The following is a 19,113-nucleotide window of genomic DNA, read 5'->3' as shown; positions in this document are numbered from 1 at the left end:
ATTATGATTCTCCAGGTCATTATGAGTTCATAGACACCAAACATGTCTATGTTGTTCTCTTTTATCTAAGTAAAATTCCAAAGTTTGATTAAAAAAAAAAATTGCGCAATTTTCTGAGATACGTAGCGTCTCCATTTTTGGTGATCTGGAGTCGGGTGAGGGCTTATTTTCTGCGGGCCAGGCTGACGTTTTTAATGATACCACTTTTGTGCAAATACGTTCTTTTGATCACCCGTTATTACATTTTAATGCAATGTCGCAGAAACTAAAAAAAAAATAAAATTCTAGCTACGCCGTTTAGCGATCGGGTTAATGCTTTTTTTATTGATAGATCGGGTGATTCTGAATGCGGTGATACCTAATATGTGTATGTGGGGTATTTTATTGCTTTATTTTGATTGGGGCGAAAGGGGGGTGATTTGAACTTTTAGGGTTTTTTTATTTTTTTATTTTTAAACATTTTTTTTACTTTTGGCATGCTTCATTAGCCTCCATAGGAGGCTAGAAGCATGCAACACTTGATCAGCTCTGTTACATATGGGCGATGAGCAGATCGCCCATATTTAGCAGATTTACTGCTGTGCTTTGCGCGCCGGCCACCGGGCGACGCTCAAAGCCATCTTCTTGGAACAACCTTAGAGGTCTCTGTGAGACCTGTGGTTGTCCAGGCAATGCATCACCGACCCCCGATCACATGATGGGGGTCGGCGATGAGCTCACTTCTGGCCCGGCGGCCGAGAGTGCTATTTAAATGCCCACTGTCAGCTTTGACAGTGGGATTTAACTAGTTAATAGGCATGGATGGACGGTGATTCCACTTGTGCCTATTGCGGGCACATGTCAGCTGTTCATAACAGCTGACATGTCACGGCTTTGAGGTGGGCTCACCGCCAGAGCCCACCCCAAAGCAGGGGATCCTTACCGAAGACGTACTATTCCGTCATCGGTAAGGAAGGGGTTAAACTTCTTTTAAATTTAATATCAAATTCTCCATCCTGTGAACCATTCATATACAAATTGTCCCTTTACATTTATTTACTTTAGAAGGAAAATTGCTGAAAAATAATTTAAAGAAAGCACGAAAAAGATAAAAATACTGTTTTCTGAATTCTCATTATATTTTAGACTATTAATAATATTTTCACTGACTTTTATGATACTTGTAACAGCAATGTGATAGATGCCTCAGCAAGGGAGAGAAATGGAAGTAAGCCAAAGCAGACAGCTGTATTACAAGTGCAAAATGACTCAATTACTACACCACCAATAGTAGTTTAATGAGCCCTTGATCTTCAACTAGGTACTCCTCAGGAAGGTTTGGACAATCTACAAATAGACTGTGTTTATAGGATTGAAGATCACAGGTGACAATATACTGATTAAAAAATATTGAGTCTACTTGCTAACAAATAGGTCAAGCTATAGGATAGCAATACCACTAGGATACTGGAGCCACAAACACTAATTCCCAGTAGAGGACAGTCATTTGTATTTGTCAGTTTGAATGAGACCAGTGGACCATTCAATGTAAATGGGACCTTCTGACTTTTCTCTGCCAGATGATGTCACAGGCGTGAAGGATTGAGTAATTTAAATTTAGATAATTGATCCTTTGGTTCTGCAGAGTATTCTGGACCCAACTTATTCTCCTACAACCTTTCAAAACACATAAACACTTGTGTGTATGGTGCCCTTAACAACTATATAAGATATATATGTACTAGAGATGAGCAGATCAGATGAGATTAGAATTCGCCAAATCACAAAAACTTTACCAGGAAGTTTAATTTGGAATGAATTTATTTTCTGCAAATGTAATGCCCCTAATTATGTTCTGGGGTTTGGGGGGACTCCAAGGCATAGAAACTACTCTAGGGCCCAGATGTCTTTAATCATGTGCGCTGTAAAGTCATGGCAGCATGTGTAGTGACCTTATGGCCTCTAAGCCAAGGCTTCAGGCTGCAACTAGGTCTGGAATGATCCTTTCATACCAGCATCACTCGAGGTCTAGTCTTAGCCTAGCATGAAGATACACTGTGCAGTGTCAGTAAGAAGATGTGCTGACTATCACATAGAAGAGCTCAAGCAGTGAAGGTGACTATAGAAGTGAGTGGTGAGGTGTTAGGTTTTGGGGCCTTTTCTTTAACCTTTTGTCAGCTCTCTATGATTCAGCATAATAGATGTTCTAAAGAATACAGATTTTTGTAAAATGTGAGTAGAATTCTATTCTACTTTACTAAATTTGCCTAAATTGCCTACATGCTGCTGAATATTTAAGAGCTAAAAAAATTAAATTAGAAACAAGAAAATCACTTAACAAAGAATTACACAAGCAAGAGACAATGCAGAAACAGCAGGATAGGAGACAGCAGATTTCTTTACATGTACTGTGGTAAATGTTTTCAGCTCCGTCAAGTGGATACAACATATCTATATCAGAATGTATGTGATGCAAAACTAAAGATTCTTTTTGTTCTATTTGTTCTATTTTTTAAGAATGTGTGTGGTCATTGTAATTCTGGTGGTCCGGGACCTGCAGGCACCAAGGCAGAGGAAGGTCTTATTGGCATTGCAGGACAAATAGGTATTAAGGTAAGTGTTAAAAAAGTATTTTCTTAAGTGTCGGAGAGTTTCTCTTATTCATTCTTAGATACTGTCATTATGTAATTAATGTGTGGCCATTACATGGCATCCATCAATTAACGAATGTGGAACATGCTGCTGGACTACTAGTTTGTAACTGCAATGGTTAAATAAAAATTAATGATAGCTATTTTTATTTTTCAGTCAATATAGCCATATGAGGGCTTGTTTTATGTGGGACGAGTTGTGCTTTTGGAGATCACTATTAGTTTTACCATACTGTGTACTGAAAACAGGAAAAAAATTCAAAGAGCGGTCAAATTGCAAAAAAAAATTGCAATGATATAATTGTTTTTTTTTACCATATTCACTAAATGCTACAACTGACCTGCTATTATGATTCTCCAGGTCATTATGAGTTTGAGGATATCAAGCATGTATGGGTTCTTTTTTATTTAAATGGTGAAAAAAATCCAAGGTTTGCAACAATAAAAAAGACACCATTTTCCATGACCCGTAGTGTCTCCATTTTCCAGGATCTGGGGCTGGGTGAAAGCTTATTTTTTGGGCACAAGATATCGTTTTCATTTATACCACTTTGGGGTATATGCAATGTTCTAATCGCATGTTATTGGATTTTTTGATTTCTCTCTCGTTACGCCGTTTACCGATTAGATTAATTATTTTTATTACTTTTTTATTTTTATATTTTGATAGATCAGGCATTTCTGGACAATACCAAATATGTGAAGTTTTTATTTTTGTATTGTTTTATTTTGAATATAGTGAAAGGGGGTGATTTGAACTTTTATATTTTTTACATTTTTAATATTTTTAAAAACATTTTTCTACTTTTTACTTGCTTCAATAGTCCCCTTAGGAGACTTGAATCTGCGATCTTCTGATCACTTATGCTTCACATATCAGGGATTCAAACCTGCTATGCATAGCAAAAATCATCATCTGCTATGAAAGCCAGCCACAGGGCAGCGCTCATAGCAGAGCGGCAATGATAACCACAGGAGTCTCCTGCAGAAAGCAGAAAAATCTAACTCACAGATGAAATCCTGCCTGTATTCTCTTTTTTGCAAACACACAATTTTAATCTTTACTTCATGTACCTTGGAAAATAAAATGAACTTTTTTGGATTTCATCTGTGAGCTGTATTTTTCTGCTTTCTTCAACTGGATGTCACACCATGGTACTATGCAGGCTCCAGAAGTGTGAAATCGCAGGTGGTGGGCTGGATTTTCTTCTGTGATTTTGACAGTCTCCTGCAGACCTCGGGTTGTCATGTCAACCCATCGGCACCCCATAATCATGTGACAGGGGTGCCAATGGGCAGGACTAGTGACGTACCTCAGGCACGGGTATGTTAAATCCACTGTCAGAGATTGATAGCAGTATTAAACATGTTAACAGCCACTGGTGGATTGTGATTCCACCAGCAGCCGTTAGGGGCCCATGTTAGCTGATGAAATCAGCTCTCATGTGCTGAAAACATGCGGGCTCAGTATATATATATATGTCATAAGTCGTGAATGGGTTAATAATAATTTGAAGAGGGCTACCGAGCCCATTCCAAACACCCTGACTCATTGCATGATGCAATTATACAGTGTTAAGAGGTTGAACGACTAAAAAAAAGGAGTTTGAAAGGTTTATTAAGTTGGACAACTGTAAAGGAAACAGTCAGATATCCAAAAATGTAGACTATTATGCTACCTAAAATGGAAGTGAGCCATCTCCTGAATATTTTCCTTTCTGTTGGAATAACAATTCCAATGACAGTGGAAAATAGTAGAGTTCCATATTCCCACTGTCCCTAATCAAACTTTTGTCTTAAATTATACTTCCATGCTGTGTGCCATGGACATAAAAGGTGAAAGGTTAAACTGTATGGACCCCTTTAGTTTTTCAATCAATTGTAACTATTTAACCTCTTTGTGGGCCTATAGTATAAAGTCTATTTTATTCAATGTCTCATTCCATTATCGATAATTTTTTTTTGTTAATGTAGCTGTTTGATGGCTTGTTTGTTGTGAACACTTTTGATCTGGCTTCTGAGTTTGGGCTCCCTCTGGTGGTTGCTGCTGGTAATGGAGCTGGTCTGGCTGACAGAAGTCAATCACCTGTGGAGGATGATTGGAGGTCAGGTGTTACAGACTGGAGAGATTTAAGTGAGCAACCTTCTCTCAGTTATTGCCGGTGATTTGGTTTCCTTCCTGAGCATTTTGGAAGTCCGCTTGCCTCCTGCTTTTTCCTGCATCTTTCAGATAAGTTATTTGTCTGCTTCAATCTTTTTGCATTTGATCCATTTTTTGCTTTTCTCTGATTTCTGCTTTGCTGGTGTGAGTTCAGCCTTGTTCCCTGCTGGGACCTGTGCTGGACTCTTTTCCATATTCCACAGCTTTTCAGTATTTCTAATCCCCTGTTATAACGAAACAATCACTGACCTCAGGGAGACCAGTCAAAGAAAACACTGCGGCAGCCAGTAAAGGCGCTCAATCAGTGAAATCCTAGGTGCATTGCTCCCTGGGAAATATGAATATGCAAATAAAGTCCGTGGAGCCTCATTTAAGAGTCAAACACGGGACTAGCCAGATCTTCCTCCAGGGAAGTACCCAGCCAAGGAGTGGCTCCTTTCGGAAACCACCATTACCACCATATTAAGTGGCCCTTTAAGTCAATATCCAACTCTTTACGAGTTTACAGATATGACAAGGGAAATACCAAGGCCAGGTATCCATCCACAGACAGCTGTTTCGGGGTGCTGCCCCTCATCAGTGTGGAGTAGGATTCTGGCTAGGTGGGAGCAATGCCTAGTAGACCAACATCACGAAACAATCACTGACCTCAGGGAGACCAGTCAAAGAAAACACTGCGGCGGCCAGCAAAGGCGCTCAATCAGTGAAATCCTAGGTGCATTGCTCCCTGGGAAATAGGAATATGCAAATAAAGTCCGTGGAGCCTCATTTAAGAGTCTCAAACACGGGACAAGCCAAATCTTCCTCCAGGGAAGGACCCAGCCAAGGAGTGGCTCCTTTCGGAAACCACCATTACCACCATATTAAGTGGCCCTTTAAGTCAATATCCAGCTCTTTACGAGTTTACAGATATGACAAGGGAAATACCAAGACCAGGTATCCATCCACAGACAGCTGTTTCGGGGTGTTGCCCCTCATCAGTGTGGAGTAGGATTCTGGCTAGGTGGGAGCAATACCTAGTAGACGAACATCATATAATCCCCTGTTATATCAGAATCTTTTGTTTTGCGTCCAGTTCACACCAGAGTTCTGATTTAGTGGTGGAGAGGTCGTGTGGCCTCAGTATTTTTGCATATCAGATGTGTTGGATTTTTTTCGTAGGGTTTTTTGCATGAATGCAGACAGTATCCTTTCCTGTCCTGTTCTATCTAGACAGTTTGGGCCCCATCATTTGCTTACTCTATTTTCTGCCTGTGTTTGTGCCTCATCTTGTCTCACTGGCAATATATGTTCGGGGGCTATCTATTCCTTTGGGGTTCTACTCCGGGGCAGTTTAGCTTTCCCCTTTCTCTCTTTAGGCTTAGTTAATTCTTGGCTTTGCCAAGGCATCTAGGACTTCGCAGGTACGTCCCACGGCTAATTCTAGTTGTGTTGTCAGTTTAGGGGTCTGCAATCCACTAAGTTACCAACCTCTCTGGTTATCTGGTTGTCTAGCCTATTCCCTGCAATCCTCCTTGGTTACCTAATCATAACACTTGTTGTTTTGCTGGATGAGTGTTATTTGTCAGTCTCTCCATTTTGGGGTACATACAACTTATTACAAGTTTTTGTAAGTGTTTATAGTGAGCAGAATTCTCTCTCCTCTTCCCAGCATGTATTTTATGAGCAGCTAGAAGTTTTCCAGTACTGAAATTTGTCTGAATTTATTCGCTGCAAGTCACATTTTTGTGAAAAATTCAGCAAAGTCCTTGACTTTGAATTTCAAAAGATTTACTCATTTCTACTCATGACTCAATCACTTTTGATTACACTTTTTGGGAAGTGTAGTGTGCAAAAGAAATGGTCATTCTGGAAGTTTTCTTTTCTTTTTAAATACTGTTTATTATTTTGTTTAATTGACATAAGAGAGGCAAATCTTTCCGAGGCTCTGGAAGTCTCATGAGCATAGACCTGGATTTTGTGGGTAAAGGCTATGGATTCTCTCAAAAGTATGGAGAAATCAAGGTCTCAAGCAAAAAAGCAGACTCAGAGTTCATTTCCACATGAATCCTCTGAAATCAGGTTAGAGAGTCTTCAGATTTTATCTCCTTGCTATATCGGGTTAAGTTTCTAACTCCTTATCGCACAGAAAGTAACTAAAATTTGACAATATTCCCACTCTTTTCCTCTTACTTTTTCTTATTTTCTTGAACTACTTTTCCTTTATTTTTTCTTTCATTCTAGTTTTAATGTATTGTCAGAACTTCTTGTCACAAATGAATATGTACACATAAATGTCTGTGAATGTTGCCCACCTTGCACATTTGGCTCTCCTTCAAACATATACAAGGGGTGAAATAACTATTGAGCACATCACCAATGTTCTAAGTAAATATATTTCTAAAGGTGCTATTGACATGAAATTCTCACTAGATGTCAGTAACAACCCATCCAATCCATACAGGCAAAGGAATCAAACAATAGATCTCCATAAATTAAGTTATGTGTAATAATGTGAAGTGACACAGTGAAAATGTATTGACCACATGAAGAAACAGAGGTGCAAAATCCATGGAAAGTCATGACACCAGCTGAAATCTACTAGTAATTAGAAAGAAATCCTGCCACTTAGTGAAAAATCAGCTGGTTAAACTGATGGCCTATAAAAAGGTATATCATTACCAATATGCCACATAAGAAACATCTCCAGGTGGGTAAGACCAGAAAATAGTTTGAAGATCTTCACAACCTTGTTGTTGCAAAACATACTGATTGGATACAGAAGAACTTCTAAAGAAAAAGCATGTTCAAGCACGTTTAAAGTTTGCTCAACAACATTTAGACAAGACTGTTGTCACGGACATGGTGTGGAGCCACTATGCCTCGGACCACTGAGAGCCTGGAGGGGCATGACTAAGCATGTACCGGACTGTTCATTAGAGCCTCTGATGGTGAGGTTAGACTTGGCTCCCGATGCACGACAGGTGCCACAGGCAGGATCTTCACTGAAGTGCAGAAGGCAGGATCTGCACCGAAGTGCAGCAGGCAGGATCTGCACCGAAGTGCAGCACCTTATGTAACTGAGACTGCAGAACAGGAAGGTTGCTCAGGCACCTCCCCAGTGGGGAGAAAACAATATATACATAGGAGCAAACAGGAGGATGTGGCACACCAAAATGAAGATAAAAAAAACTTTATTTGGCACTCAAGCCATAATTAAAAACCATGCAAAACCTGACGTGTTTCAGGTGCAAAAAACGCACTCTTAGTCATAGGATACACAGATTACACAATGGTTACAATAAATAGAGAAAAGCAACCAATCACAACTACTTAACAATTACAACGATATGCATAAACATGTGAGAAACACAACAGTTAGAGGGGAAAAAAAAAGGACTTCAATAGATGTAAAACAAATCGTTTCTTGAGTTCATTCCTTTTGGAAAATGTGTGTCCAATTTCAGGATCCAATATGCCTCTCTTGTAGTTAATATTCTCTGTTTATTACCACCTCATAGAGGATTGCGGATCTTTTCAAAAGCATAAAAAGAAAAAATTAGTGAGATCTCCATGGTGCACATTGACAAAATGCTTTGATGCGCCAGAATAAGACGCATTTTTATTATGAATATTAGAAATGTGGTCAGCAATACATTTCTTGATTTTTCTTGTAGTACATCCAATATATTGCATCTGACATGGCACACAGCAGATGCAATATATCACATATTTTGTATCACAATTCAAAAAAGAAGTAATGGTAGAAGAAAAACCTGAAAAAGAATTAACAGATTTAGTTCTATCATTGGTGAAAGCGCAGACATTGCATCGATTATTAGCGCACTTAAAAAAAACCTTTGCTGATAACCACATTTCAGAAGAAGACTGGCGTTTTAGGAGACTCGGTGACAACGTATTGCCCAAACTGTATCCTCTCCTAGCAACAAAATTACTGTTGACAGATACAATTTTACGCAATTTTTCATCCTGGTTGACAATAGGTAAATATTTTTTAACAATGTTTTTAATGCTATTAAATTGAGGGCTGTAAGGAGTTGAAAAAACTAACGGAGGATGCCTTTTTGACAAAGACAATTTATTAACAGAAGATTCAAAATGAGGTTCATTCAAAACTTTGATAAAGGCAGAATTAACATCACGCTGGTTATACCCTCTATCCAAAAGACACTGACAAGCAATTTTACCCTCCCTCATAAAAGAATCATGATTGGAACATAACCTGTTGATTCTTTTCAATTCTTCATAGGGGATCGATTTAATAGTATGTTTGGCATAAGAGGAGGATGACAATAGTAAAGCCTTGCCAGCGACATTCTTTCTGTAAACTGAAGTATGAATTTTATGTGTAATCGTATCACCAGTCAACAAAATATCCAAAAAGGAGATTTCAGAATCAAAACCACTATTCGTAAAGGATAGATTTAAATCATTACAATTCAAAAAATTATAAAAATTCTGCACCTTAGATGGTGGACCTTGCCAAATGAAGATCAGGTCGTCCACGTATCTACCAAACCAAAAAATGTCACATGAAATGGATTTTTATCCGAAAAAATAAATAACTCTTCCCACCATGCCATGTAAAGGATGGCGATAGACGGAGAAAAACCCATTGTCGCACCAAGCACCTGCAAAAAATAACAATTATCAAACATAAAAAAATTATGTTTCAGTAGATACGTGAGCGACCTAATAATGAACCGTTTCAGTTCTTCAGAATAATTACTATAGCAATAAAAGTGATGATTAATGGCTTTGATAGCCAAAGAATGTGGTATAGAGGAGTATATATAGGCTAACTATGTCACATGTGAAAAAAATTGAAATTATTATCCCAATAAACACTTTCCAAAGACATCAAAACAGAAGAAGAATCCTTTAAATATCCTGGAATCCAAGAAATTAAAGGATGTAGATAGTCACTGACCCAGGAGCTAAGGTTCTCATTTAGTGATCCTATACTACAAATCATGGGCCGTAGGGGAGGGGGAAAACATTTTTGTGGGTCTTATGGAGACCATGAAAAATAGAAACTCTAGGATGGTCAGGAATTAGCCACTTGACAATTTTTGAATCTAAAACACCCGAGGATATGTCCTCCTGAATAATTGAAAAAAGCTCCAATTTATAAGACAGAGTGAGGCCAGACTTCAATGTCAGATAGGTGGTTGAATCATGCAAAATGGTATGAGCAAGACTGACATATAACTGAGTATCCATTACTATGGTGCAAGTGCAACCACCTTTGTCTGCCTAATTACAATGTTGGAGTTTTTTTGCAGCTGGCTGACAGCCAAAGATTGACTGGCAGACAAGTTACAAGAAAAATTAGCATGTTTTATTTCCTGATCTAACAATTTCAAATCCTTCTCAACCAAAGATTGAAACAAATCCAAAGATGTAACTCTGGATTAGAGAGGATAATAAGATGAATTTTTTTGGGTAGCAGATATATCTTTATCAGAAATAGCAAGTGCATCATTCCTATGATCCTGTAAGGATAATAATGTTGATATGGCTTTTTGTTCACTGAAAGAAAAAAATGACGACATTGAGTCATTCGAGACATCTGAATAAAGCAGATTCACAGATGATAAAACACGATCCTCAGAAAAAAAAATGTCTTTTTACAGTCAATAACCGGGTAAATTTGTTCACATCTTTTATTGTTTGAAAAGGTCAAATCTTCTGGTGGGCACAAAATGTAAGCCTTTTTGTAAAATATTCAGCTGGTCTTGAGACAGGATAACAGGGGACAAAATAAGCACATTGGAAGGAGTGTCTAGCTCCTCATGCGTCTCTTCCTGACAGGATAACAGTTCTATGTGAACTGGTTTCTTCCTCCTAATTCCTCTCCTGCATCTCCAGCGTTTTTTGCCGGTGTTGAAGGCAAATGTCTGAATTCATTAGGGCGATTTCCTTGTCCACGTACTGAATTATCAGATTCCATTTCTGAACTGTGGAACTCAGAAGAGGAAAATGACACAGATTTATTATGTCTTTGTGCACTTTGACGGTCAAAAGATTTTGGCACCTTTTTTAGACGTAAGCCACGTGGAATCATTTCTTTTTCCAAATATGTTTTCAACGAATTATGATCCCACCATGTGCGTAATTCTTGTCCCAAAACTTTATCAAGCTTTTTAAATAAATCTTTGGCATAAGAAAATTCATCAGAGACATCTCATTCACAGGATGATTAAATACTTGTGCCAGCCTGGGCATCCTGGAGTCAATCGATGAAGACAAGCTGCAATGGTCACCAGCAAAAAAAATAAAAAAACCACCTTAAAAAATGTTGTGCTAAAACACAGTTCAATGCACCAATATGAGGCTCAAAGATGATATCCAGATATACAACATCCAAAGTAGCAAATCCAAATTAAATAAAGAAATATAATCCGTTGATCACGGAGCTCACCGCTTTCACAAGGAGTGCAGTAGAGAAGAGTGTAGGAGCTTCCATGGGATCCAGAATGAAACCACATAGGTTTGAGCCAAATCAGCAGAGCAGGTGGGTGCACACAAAGACTGGAAAGCACAGCATTGCATAGGAGCAAAGAGGAGGATGTGGCACACCAAAATGAAGATAAAAAAACTATTCGGCATTCAAGCCATAATTAAAAATCATGCAAAACTGACACGTTTTAGGTGCTAAAAAAGGGCAAAAGTGCCGGAAAAATCATACCAGCGCACGGCCAGCGTACCCAACGCTATATATAGTGTACGTTGATCGCATGCAGCGTCATGTGATAATAGGAGGAGCTGACTGGAGGAAGTGTGGCTGGGGGCGGAGCTTAGCTGCGGCCCTGCGCTGCGCCTCAGAACGCTAGTCTGAAAGTAGCCTTAGTCATAGGATACACAGATAACACAATGGTTACAATAAATAGAGAAAAGCAACCAATCCCAACTACTTAACAATTACTAGGATATGCATGAACATGTGAGAAACACAAAAGTTAGAGGGAAAAAAGGACTTCAATAGATGTAAAACAAATTGTTTCTTGAGTTCATTCTTTTTGGAAAACGTGTGTCCAATTTCTGGATCCAATATGCCTCTCTTGTAGTTAACATTTTCTGTTTATTACCACCTTGTAGAGGATTGCTGATCTTTTCAAAAGCATAAAAAGAAAAATTAGTGAGATCTCCATGGTGCACATTGACAAAATGCTTTGATGCGCCAGAATAAGACGCATTTTTATTATGAATGTGAGGGAACCCAGCTTTATTTGCCGAGGGCCGCTTACTGATCAGCCTGTGGGTTTAATGTGCATTGTCCTCTTTTCCTAGGCGCAGGGAAAGGGTTAAAGGAAACAAAAACTCCACCCCCCTTTAATTTTTGTATGTGGATCATTTCTCCTCCCCCTAAGGGGTATATAAGGTGGGGCCTGAGGCTGCTGGGCCTCTTTTGAACCTGGGAGCAAGGAGCTTCCCACCCTCCCTTCCCTTTCTTTTGTTTTTCTTCTTTTGTTATTGAGGTAATTTGATGGTTGATGCTTTGGATGTTTATTACTAAGTCGGGATAAAATGTGCCAGGAGTCCGGCGGCATATCACCCACAGCTTCCAGTATTGATGGTTTGGATGTTTATTATTCAAGGTAATAAAAGTCGCAGCGGTTGGCGGAAGAATAAGTCAGGTTAACATGTGTCGGTAGTCCGGTGGCATATCACCCACAGCTTCCAGAGCTTAATTAATCCAGAGCTGGAACCTTACCCCTCCAACAATGGGTTTTTGAGAAGATGAGGAGAGTTATTGTAAATGTGAAAATTAAAGATATGTTTTCGTTAATGACTGGATTCTTTCTTTGCGTTGGGGAAAAGGGGCAAGGGTTTTTCTTGAGGTATGAGCAGTCTTGGTAATGTGCTCAGCAATACGTTTCTTGATTTTTCCTGTAGTAAATCCAATGTATTGCATCTGACATGGCACACAGCAGATGCAATATATCACATATTTTGTATCACAATTCAAAAAAGAAGTAATGGTAGAAGAAAAACCTGAAAAACCTGAAAAAGAATTAACAGCTTTAGTTCTATCAATGGCGAAAGCGCAAACATTACATTCTGTGCATCCTATGACTTTGTGGTTTCATTCTCTATCTCGTGGAAGCTCCTACACTCTTCTCTCCTGCACTCCTTGTGAAAGCGGTGAGCTCCATGATCAACGGATGATATTTATTTATTTAATTTGGATTTGCTATTTTGGATGTTGTATATCTGGATATCATCTTTGAGCCTCAAATTGATGCATTGAACTGTGTTTTAGCACAATGTTTTTTGAGGTGTTTTTTTTTTGCTGGTGACTAGAGATGAGCGACTTTGCCTTTTTTAGAGTCGAGTTGGGTTTCATGAAACCCAACTTTCGCAAAACTCGGGTCGAATGAAATCGGCCGACTATTGGGAAAAGTCAGAGGCCGACTGAAACACGAAACCCAATGCAAGACAATGGGGAAGGAAAGTCGGCAGGGAGTGGAAGACAGTAAACACACCTACAGTGCCCATTTCAATGCCAAAAACATCAATTCTTATTACTGAAACTTGTCAACCTTAATTTACTTTATAATAATAGTTAGGCATTGAAAACTGGGGGTTATTTGGCTTTTGTTGTGGGGGGTAGGGCTGGCTCCCAGTTTTCGTGTGCCCTGGGCCAAAGAGTGTCAGTGCGCCCCTTTAACACATACCACAACTTATCATGCTCTGATACGGCACAGAAATATAGGTATAGTACAATGACAAATACTTCACTGCTTACATGACATGACTGATCTATTTTAAATTGTACAATAGCTCAAAAAAAGGACAGTTATTACTCCATACAGTATTATGGCCACCACATTGTGCACCATACAGAGTAATGAGCCCCATATATTTCTCCATACAGAATAATTGGTCACATATATTGTTCCATACAGTATATGATGAGCTCCACATAATGCTACAGTATATGATGGTCCCCATAGATGATGCTCCAGTGTGTTATGGGCCCAAATAATGCTCCATATATAATGGGTCCCATTTCTAATGCTCCAGTGTATAATGTGTCCCATAGATGCTGCTCCAGTGTCTGATCTGCCCCATTTAGAATGCTCCAGTATATGATGGGCCCCATGGATGATGCTCCAGTGTCTTATGGGCCCAAATAATGCTCCATATATAATGGGTTCCATTTCTAATGCTCCAGTGTATAATGGGCCCTGTAAATGCTGCTCCAGTGTCTGATGTCCCCCATCTGGAATGCTCCAGTATATGATGGGCCTCATGGATGATGCTCCAGTGTATGATGGGCCCAAATAATGCTCAATATATAATGGGCTCCATTTCAAATGCTCCAGTGTATAATGGGCCCCGTAAATGCTGCCCCAGTGTCTGATGTCCCCCATCTGGAATGCTGCAGTAAATGATGGGCCTCATGGATCATGTTCCAGTGTATGATGGGTCCAAACAACACTCCATATATAATGGGCTCCATTTCTAATGATCCAGTGTATAATGAGCCCCGTAAATGCTGCTCCAGTGTCTGATGTCCCCCATTTGGAATGTTCAAGTATATGATGGGCACCATTTTTAATTAACCCAGGCATGGCATGTGAAAAGAGCTCCATGGAGTAATCTGAAGTGTGTGCTGCCGCATCCTTCACTTTTGGTGTAGGTGAAGGACACAAGGAAAGGGGTTTCTCCTGACCAGAAGCCTGCACTGAAGACTCAGTGCTTGCATTTTTTCCCAACTTCAGAAGAGGAGGTGATAGAGCTGGAGGCTGTTTCAGCAATGTAAGCCAAAAACAGTCCCTGATACTCCGGCGTTAAAATCAGTCTACCTACTCCCAGAAATGGGAGCCTTACAGGCCTTCCAGAGCTACACCATAATGCAGGCTCAACACCTCCTGCCTTAGCTGCTATTGTGTTTTTGGCACTACCAGCAGATGCACCACCACCATCAGTAACAGGTGGCCCCCCACGCCCACATCCTCTTCCACCATACTTCCTCGTGTTTTGGAAAATGGACCCAAAATACCAGCAGATATATGGTACAGAACAGAGGAAAAAGAATTCAAGCTCACAATATATTTGTATAATTTATAAACATATGTATGATAATATATACTGACTCAAAACTATGTTTGAACCACTCCCCCTAAAAAAGGATGGCAGACCATCCGGTACATGTAAAAGTAGAATGTCTCGAAGATGGATGGAAATAAAATCCCGCAGGGTAAGAAAATTAAACAAAAAATTCTAAAATATGTATTTAAATAAACAAATATATAAAAATATATATATAATAATGATAAATGATCAGGAACACAATGCTTAATTATTAAAAAATGCCTTTATTAAAATATTGGCACAGCATATAAGTGCATAAAAAAGAGGTAAAATATGCAACCGCATTAGCAATATGTGTATGGAAAGCTTAAAAACCAATCCATAACATAAGGCTTAATTAATAAACCAGGTAATTGATCAAGTGACACAAAAAGTATGACCAAATATGTAAAAGCAATATGTGCACAAAGTGCTAAAGTGCAACTGTGTAAACATAAGATCCCACTAAAAAATGTGCAACATGACTGCAATAAACAAAGTTCAGTGTATAAAATACCTGTAAGCCAATTGACGCTGTGTGGAATGTATTTAAGCGCGCCCCGACGGGCGTTTCGGAAATAAATCTCCTTCGTCAGGGGGATAAATATTTCCGAAATGCACATCGGGGCATCCACCTTCGAGACATTCTACTTTTAGATATATGGTACTGTATCAGAATCGTACAGCTCTATACAGTCTAGGGATAACAGTAAATCTCCGTATATATTTCATGAGTCATACACAGACGCTCACAGGCTCAGTATGAAGTACACAATAAAAAAAGTTGAAAAAGGTTACAGTATCACCAGATACAAGGTATACAGTATATTGTATAATGTAAACATTAGGAATCTCCGTATATATTTCAGGAGGCAGACAAACGCTCTCAGACCCAGTATGGATTACACAAGAATATGAAAAGCTGTAAATGGGTAATGTAACACAAGCGTACAGCTGTATACAGTGTTGGGGTAATCTTAAATCTCCAAATATATTTCCGGAGTAACAGACAGACGTTTACAGGCTCATTATGGATTACACCAGAATCTAAATAGCAAAAAAGGTTACTGAATCAGAAGCGTACAGCTGTATACAGTGTTGGCTAAATTTGAAATCTCTGTATATATTTCCGGAGTCACCCTCAGACACTCACTCAGTCTGGGTTTGACCATAATAAAAAAATGTTGTAAAAAAGGTACTGGATAACAATATAGCAAGTATATATATTATAGGGTACAACTGAAATCTCCATATACATAGTCCCGTAATCACTCTCAGATGCTCACTCAGTATGGATTTGACCGTAATACTAAATGTCAAAAAAAGGTATATCAAGATACAAGCTGTATCGAGTATAGGGTAAAAATTGGTATCTCCTATTCACCGTATATATACAAGGCGTAAACCACACACGCTCACTCCCAATGGATGATACCGTAATAAAAATTTTTGAACAAAGGTACTGTATCAGCACATACCAGGTGTATCCATTCTAGGGGTAATTGTAAATTTCCCTCTATACTTCTGGAGTCTGTGACTTGATAGTCAACAGTGAAAGGTGATCATAAAGCACCACTGCATCCGCTTATAAGTTGATGTCCATTACAAATGGTAGCCATTGATCATCTGAAGGTAGAGGCCAGCAGGACAGGCCATAGCTACATCTTAACCATCATCGATCAATACACCAAATTTCTAGTGGCCGTCCCTGTGAAGGATTTAACTGCCCAGACTACACAACGGTGGAGCACGGAGAGGTAAGTATTGCAACTTGCAAGTGCTGTGGCCATGACCAAGCAGGGGGGCACACTCGTTGTTGACGGTACTGGCACAGGGTCCCTTATAGTACGCTGGTGTGTCTGACGGTGAGTGGGCCCCCCACCGTCCGAGACACTGTATTGTACTATGAGGGGCCCTGTGCCAGTGCCATCGGCCATCAGTGGGCCCATCCACTTGTTCAGAGCAACGGCACTTGCCCAGGTGCGCCAGGTGTTGACCCCAGCCCTGGAGGGGTGGACAGCCCAGTTAGGGAGGTTTAAAAAATAGGAGAGAGCAATTAGTTCCAGCTGCGTGTAAAATTCTTTCTTTATTCCTTCAATAAAAATACATAAATCTTCATAATGTGTGCCCCAACATGGACAACGGCAACGCGTTTCGATCTAAAAGATCTTTGTCAAAGCCATAAAGACACATTGGTCATGTCTACTTTATATAATACATGTAGTCCAATGGCATTCAAAGAATACAATCATGTGACAATCTATAAAACTACAAATCACAAATTTAAATATAAAAATTAAAACATATTGTGAAAAGACAATATTTCACTCTTTAACAGTAATGAAGCATTAGGTCATTTCTTTTGTTCAGACCTTGCGGAGATCGAGTATTAAGGTGATAAATCCAGAAAGCCTCTCTTGTTAAGAGACGTCGTTTGGAGTCTCCACCACGGAAAGGAATTTTAACCTGTTCTATTCCCTGCACTCTGAAACCAAAGACACTGCGGGCATGATGTGTGATGAAGTGCTGGGATACAGCTGACAAATTGCGATTTAAATTATTCATGTTGTAAATGTCAGATAAATGTTCCCTAATGCGCACCTTCATTTTTCTAGAGGTGCAACCTATATATGACAATTTACATATTGTGCAATCTATTTTATATATTATATTGGTGGAATTGCAATTTATATATTGTTTTATATTGTAATACACTGTCTCCCCAGCATTAGAAAAATTCTTAGTGACATTTGCATATCTACATGTCTTGCAATTAGTTGTTCCACACCTAAAAAAAACCCTTATATGTCAACCATGTTTTATCTGATTTTTTATTATTACTATTATCAGAGAATAAATTTGGCGATAGTTTATCACCCAGTGTGGGAGCTCTCCTCGATACTATATTTATACCTGGCGCCAAAATTTCTGCTAATTAGGTGTCCTCATATAGAATAGGTAAATATTTGTTAATGATTTTTTTAATATGAAAAAATTGCCGACTAAACTGAAAACAAATATACGGTTTTTTACCTATACTAGACTCATTAATGTTTCTGCTGGTAGAAATCATGTCAGTTCGATTTTTATTTTCTATTATCTTTCGTGCTCGATTTAAGGACCAGTTCGGATACATACGATTTTTAAGTTTTTTACTCATATGTGCCAATTCACCATTTAAATTACTTTCTTCACTACAATTGCGTTTAACCCTCGTATATTCCCCCACCGGTATTGCTTTGAGAGTATGCTTATCATGTCCACTAGTCGCATGAAGGATAGTATTCCCACTATAGGGTTTATGATGCATTTTGGTGGAAATTATTTGGCCTTCAATACCTGCCAAATCCAAATCCAAAAAAGATATATGATCCAAATTGGATTCATATGTAAATTTAATGTTATACTCATTAGAATTCAGATAATGAATAAACTGTGGTATGGCAGATACATCTCCATCCCAAATTATTAGGGTATCATCGATATATCTACCATACCATATCATTTGACTATAAAAAGGATTAGAACTGGAAAAAATAAATTCATATTCCCAATAAGACATAACCAGATTAGCCAGTGATGGTGAAAATTTGGCTCCCATCGCCACTCCTTTTAACTGTAGATAATAACGCTGATTAAACGAGAAAAAATTGTGTGACATTAAAAATATGACTACTTGCAAGACATAATTAATCAAATCTGGAGAATAGTTACTAAATTTTTCCAAATGAAATTGTAGCGCCCTCATCGCTAATGTGTGAGGAATGCATGTATATAATGATACTACGTCACAGCTCAACCAAGAATATGAGGACTACCAAATTTTATCAGAAAAGATTTGTAAAATCTGCTTAGAGTCCCTAATATAACCAGGCATCCTTTGTACAAGGGGTTGCAATAATGTATCCACCCATTGTGATAATCGCTTGTGAGCTGAGCCAATGCCCGAAACAATTGGACGCATCGGAGGAATGCCAGCATATTTGTGTATCTTGGGTACTCCATAAATAATTGGAAGCACCGGTTTATCAACTTGTAGAAAATCTGCTTGTTTTTTGGTAATGACTCCCAATTCTAGACCCTCTGCTATAATTTTATTAGTTTTCTCACTGAATTTCTGAAGAGGATTGTAATGCAATTCTTTATATGTTTGTTGATCTGATAACATCTCTTTCATTTTATCACAATAATCTTTGGAATCTAAGACCACCACCACCCCACCTTTGTCTGACATCTTTA

General features: G+C 38.8%; 1 protein-coding gene across 1 annotated transcript in view; it reads left to right on the top strand.

Annotated features, from left to right (window-relative positions):
* Positions 1-19,113, top strand: part of COL19A1 (collagen type XIX alpha 1 chain) — a 1,445,738-nt gene that overhangs the window by 1,114,727 nt on the left and 311,898 nt on the right. The window contains exon 33 of the mRNA XM_073569423.1: positions 2,497-2,592. Coding sequence (XP_073425524.1) covers positions 2,497-2,592 — 96 coding nt within the window. The remainder of the gene's footprint in view (positions 1-2,496; positions 2,593-19,113) is intronic.

The sequence above is a fragment of the Dendrobates tinctorius genome, unplaced genomic scaffold (assembly GCF_039654945.1).
Source record: "Dendrobates tinctorius isolate UK_male_01 unplaced genomic scaffold, ASM3965494v1 ptg000024l, whole genome shotgun sequence".
NCBI classification, from domain to species: domain Eukaryota; kingdom Metazoa; phylum Chordata; class Amphibia; order Anura; family Dendrobatidae; genus Dendrobates; species Dendrobates tinctorius.
This window is presented reverse-complemented; position numbering and strand designations above follow the sequence as displayed.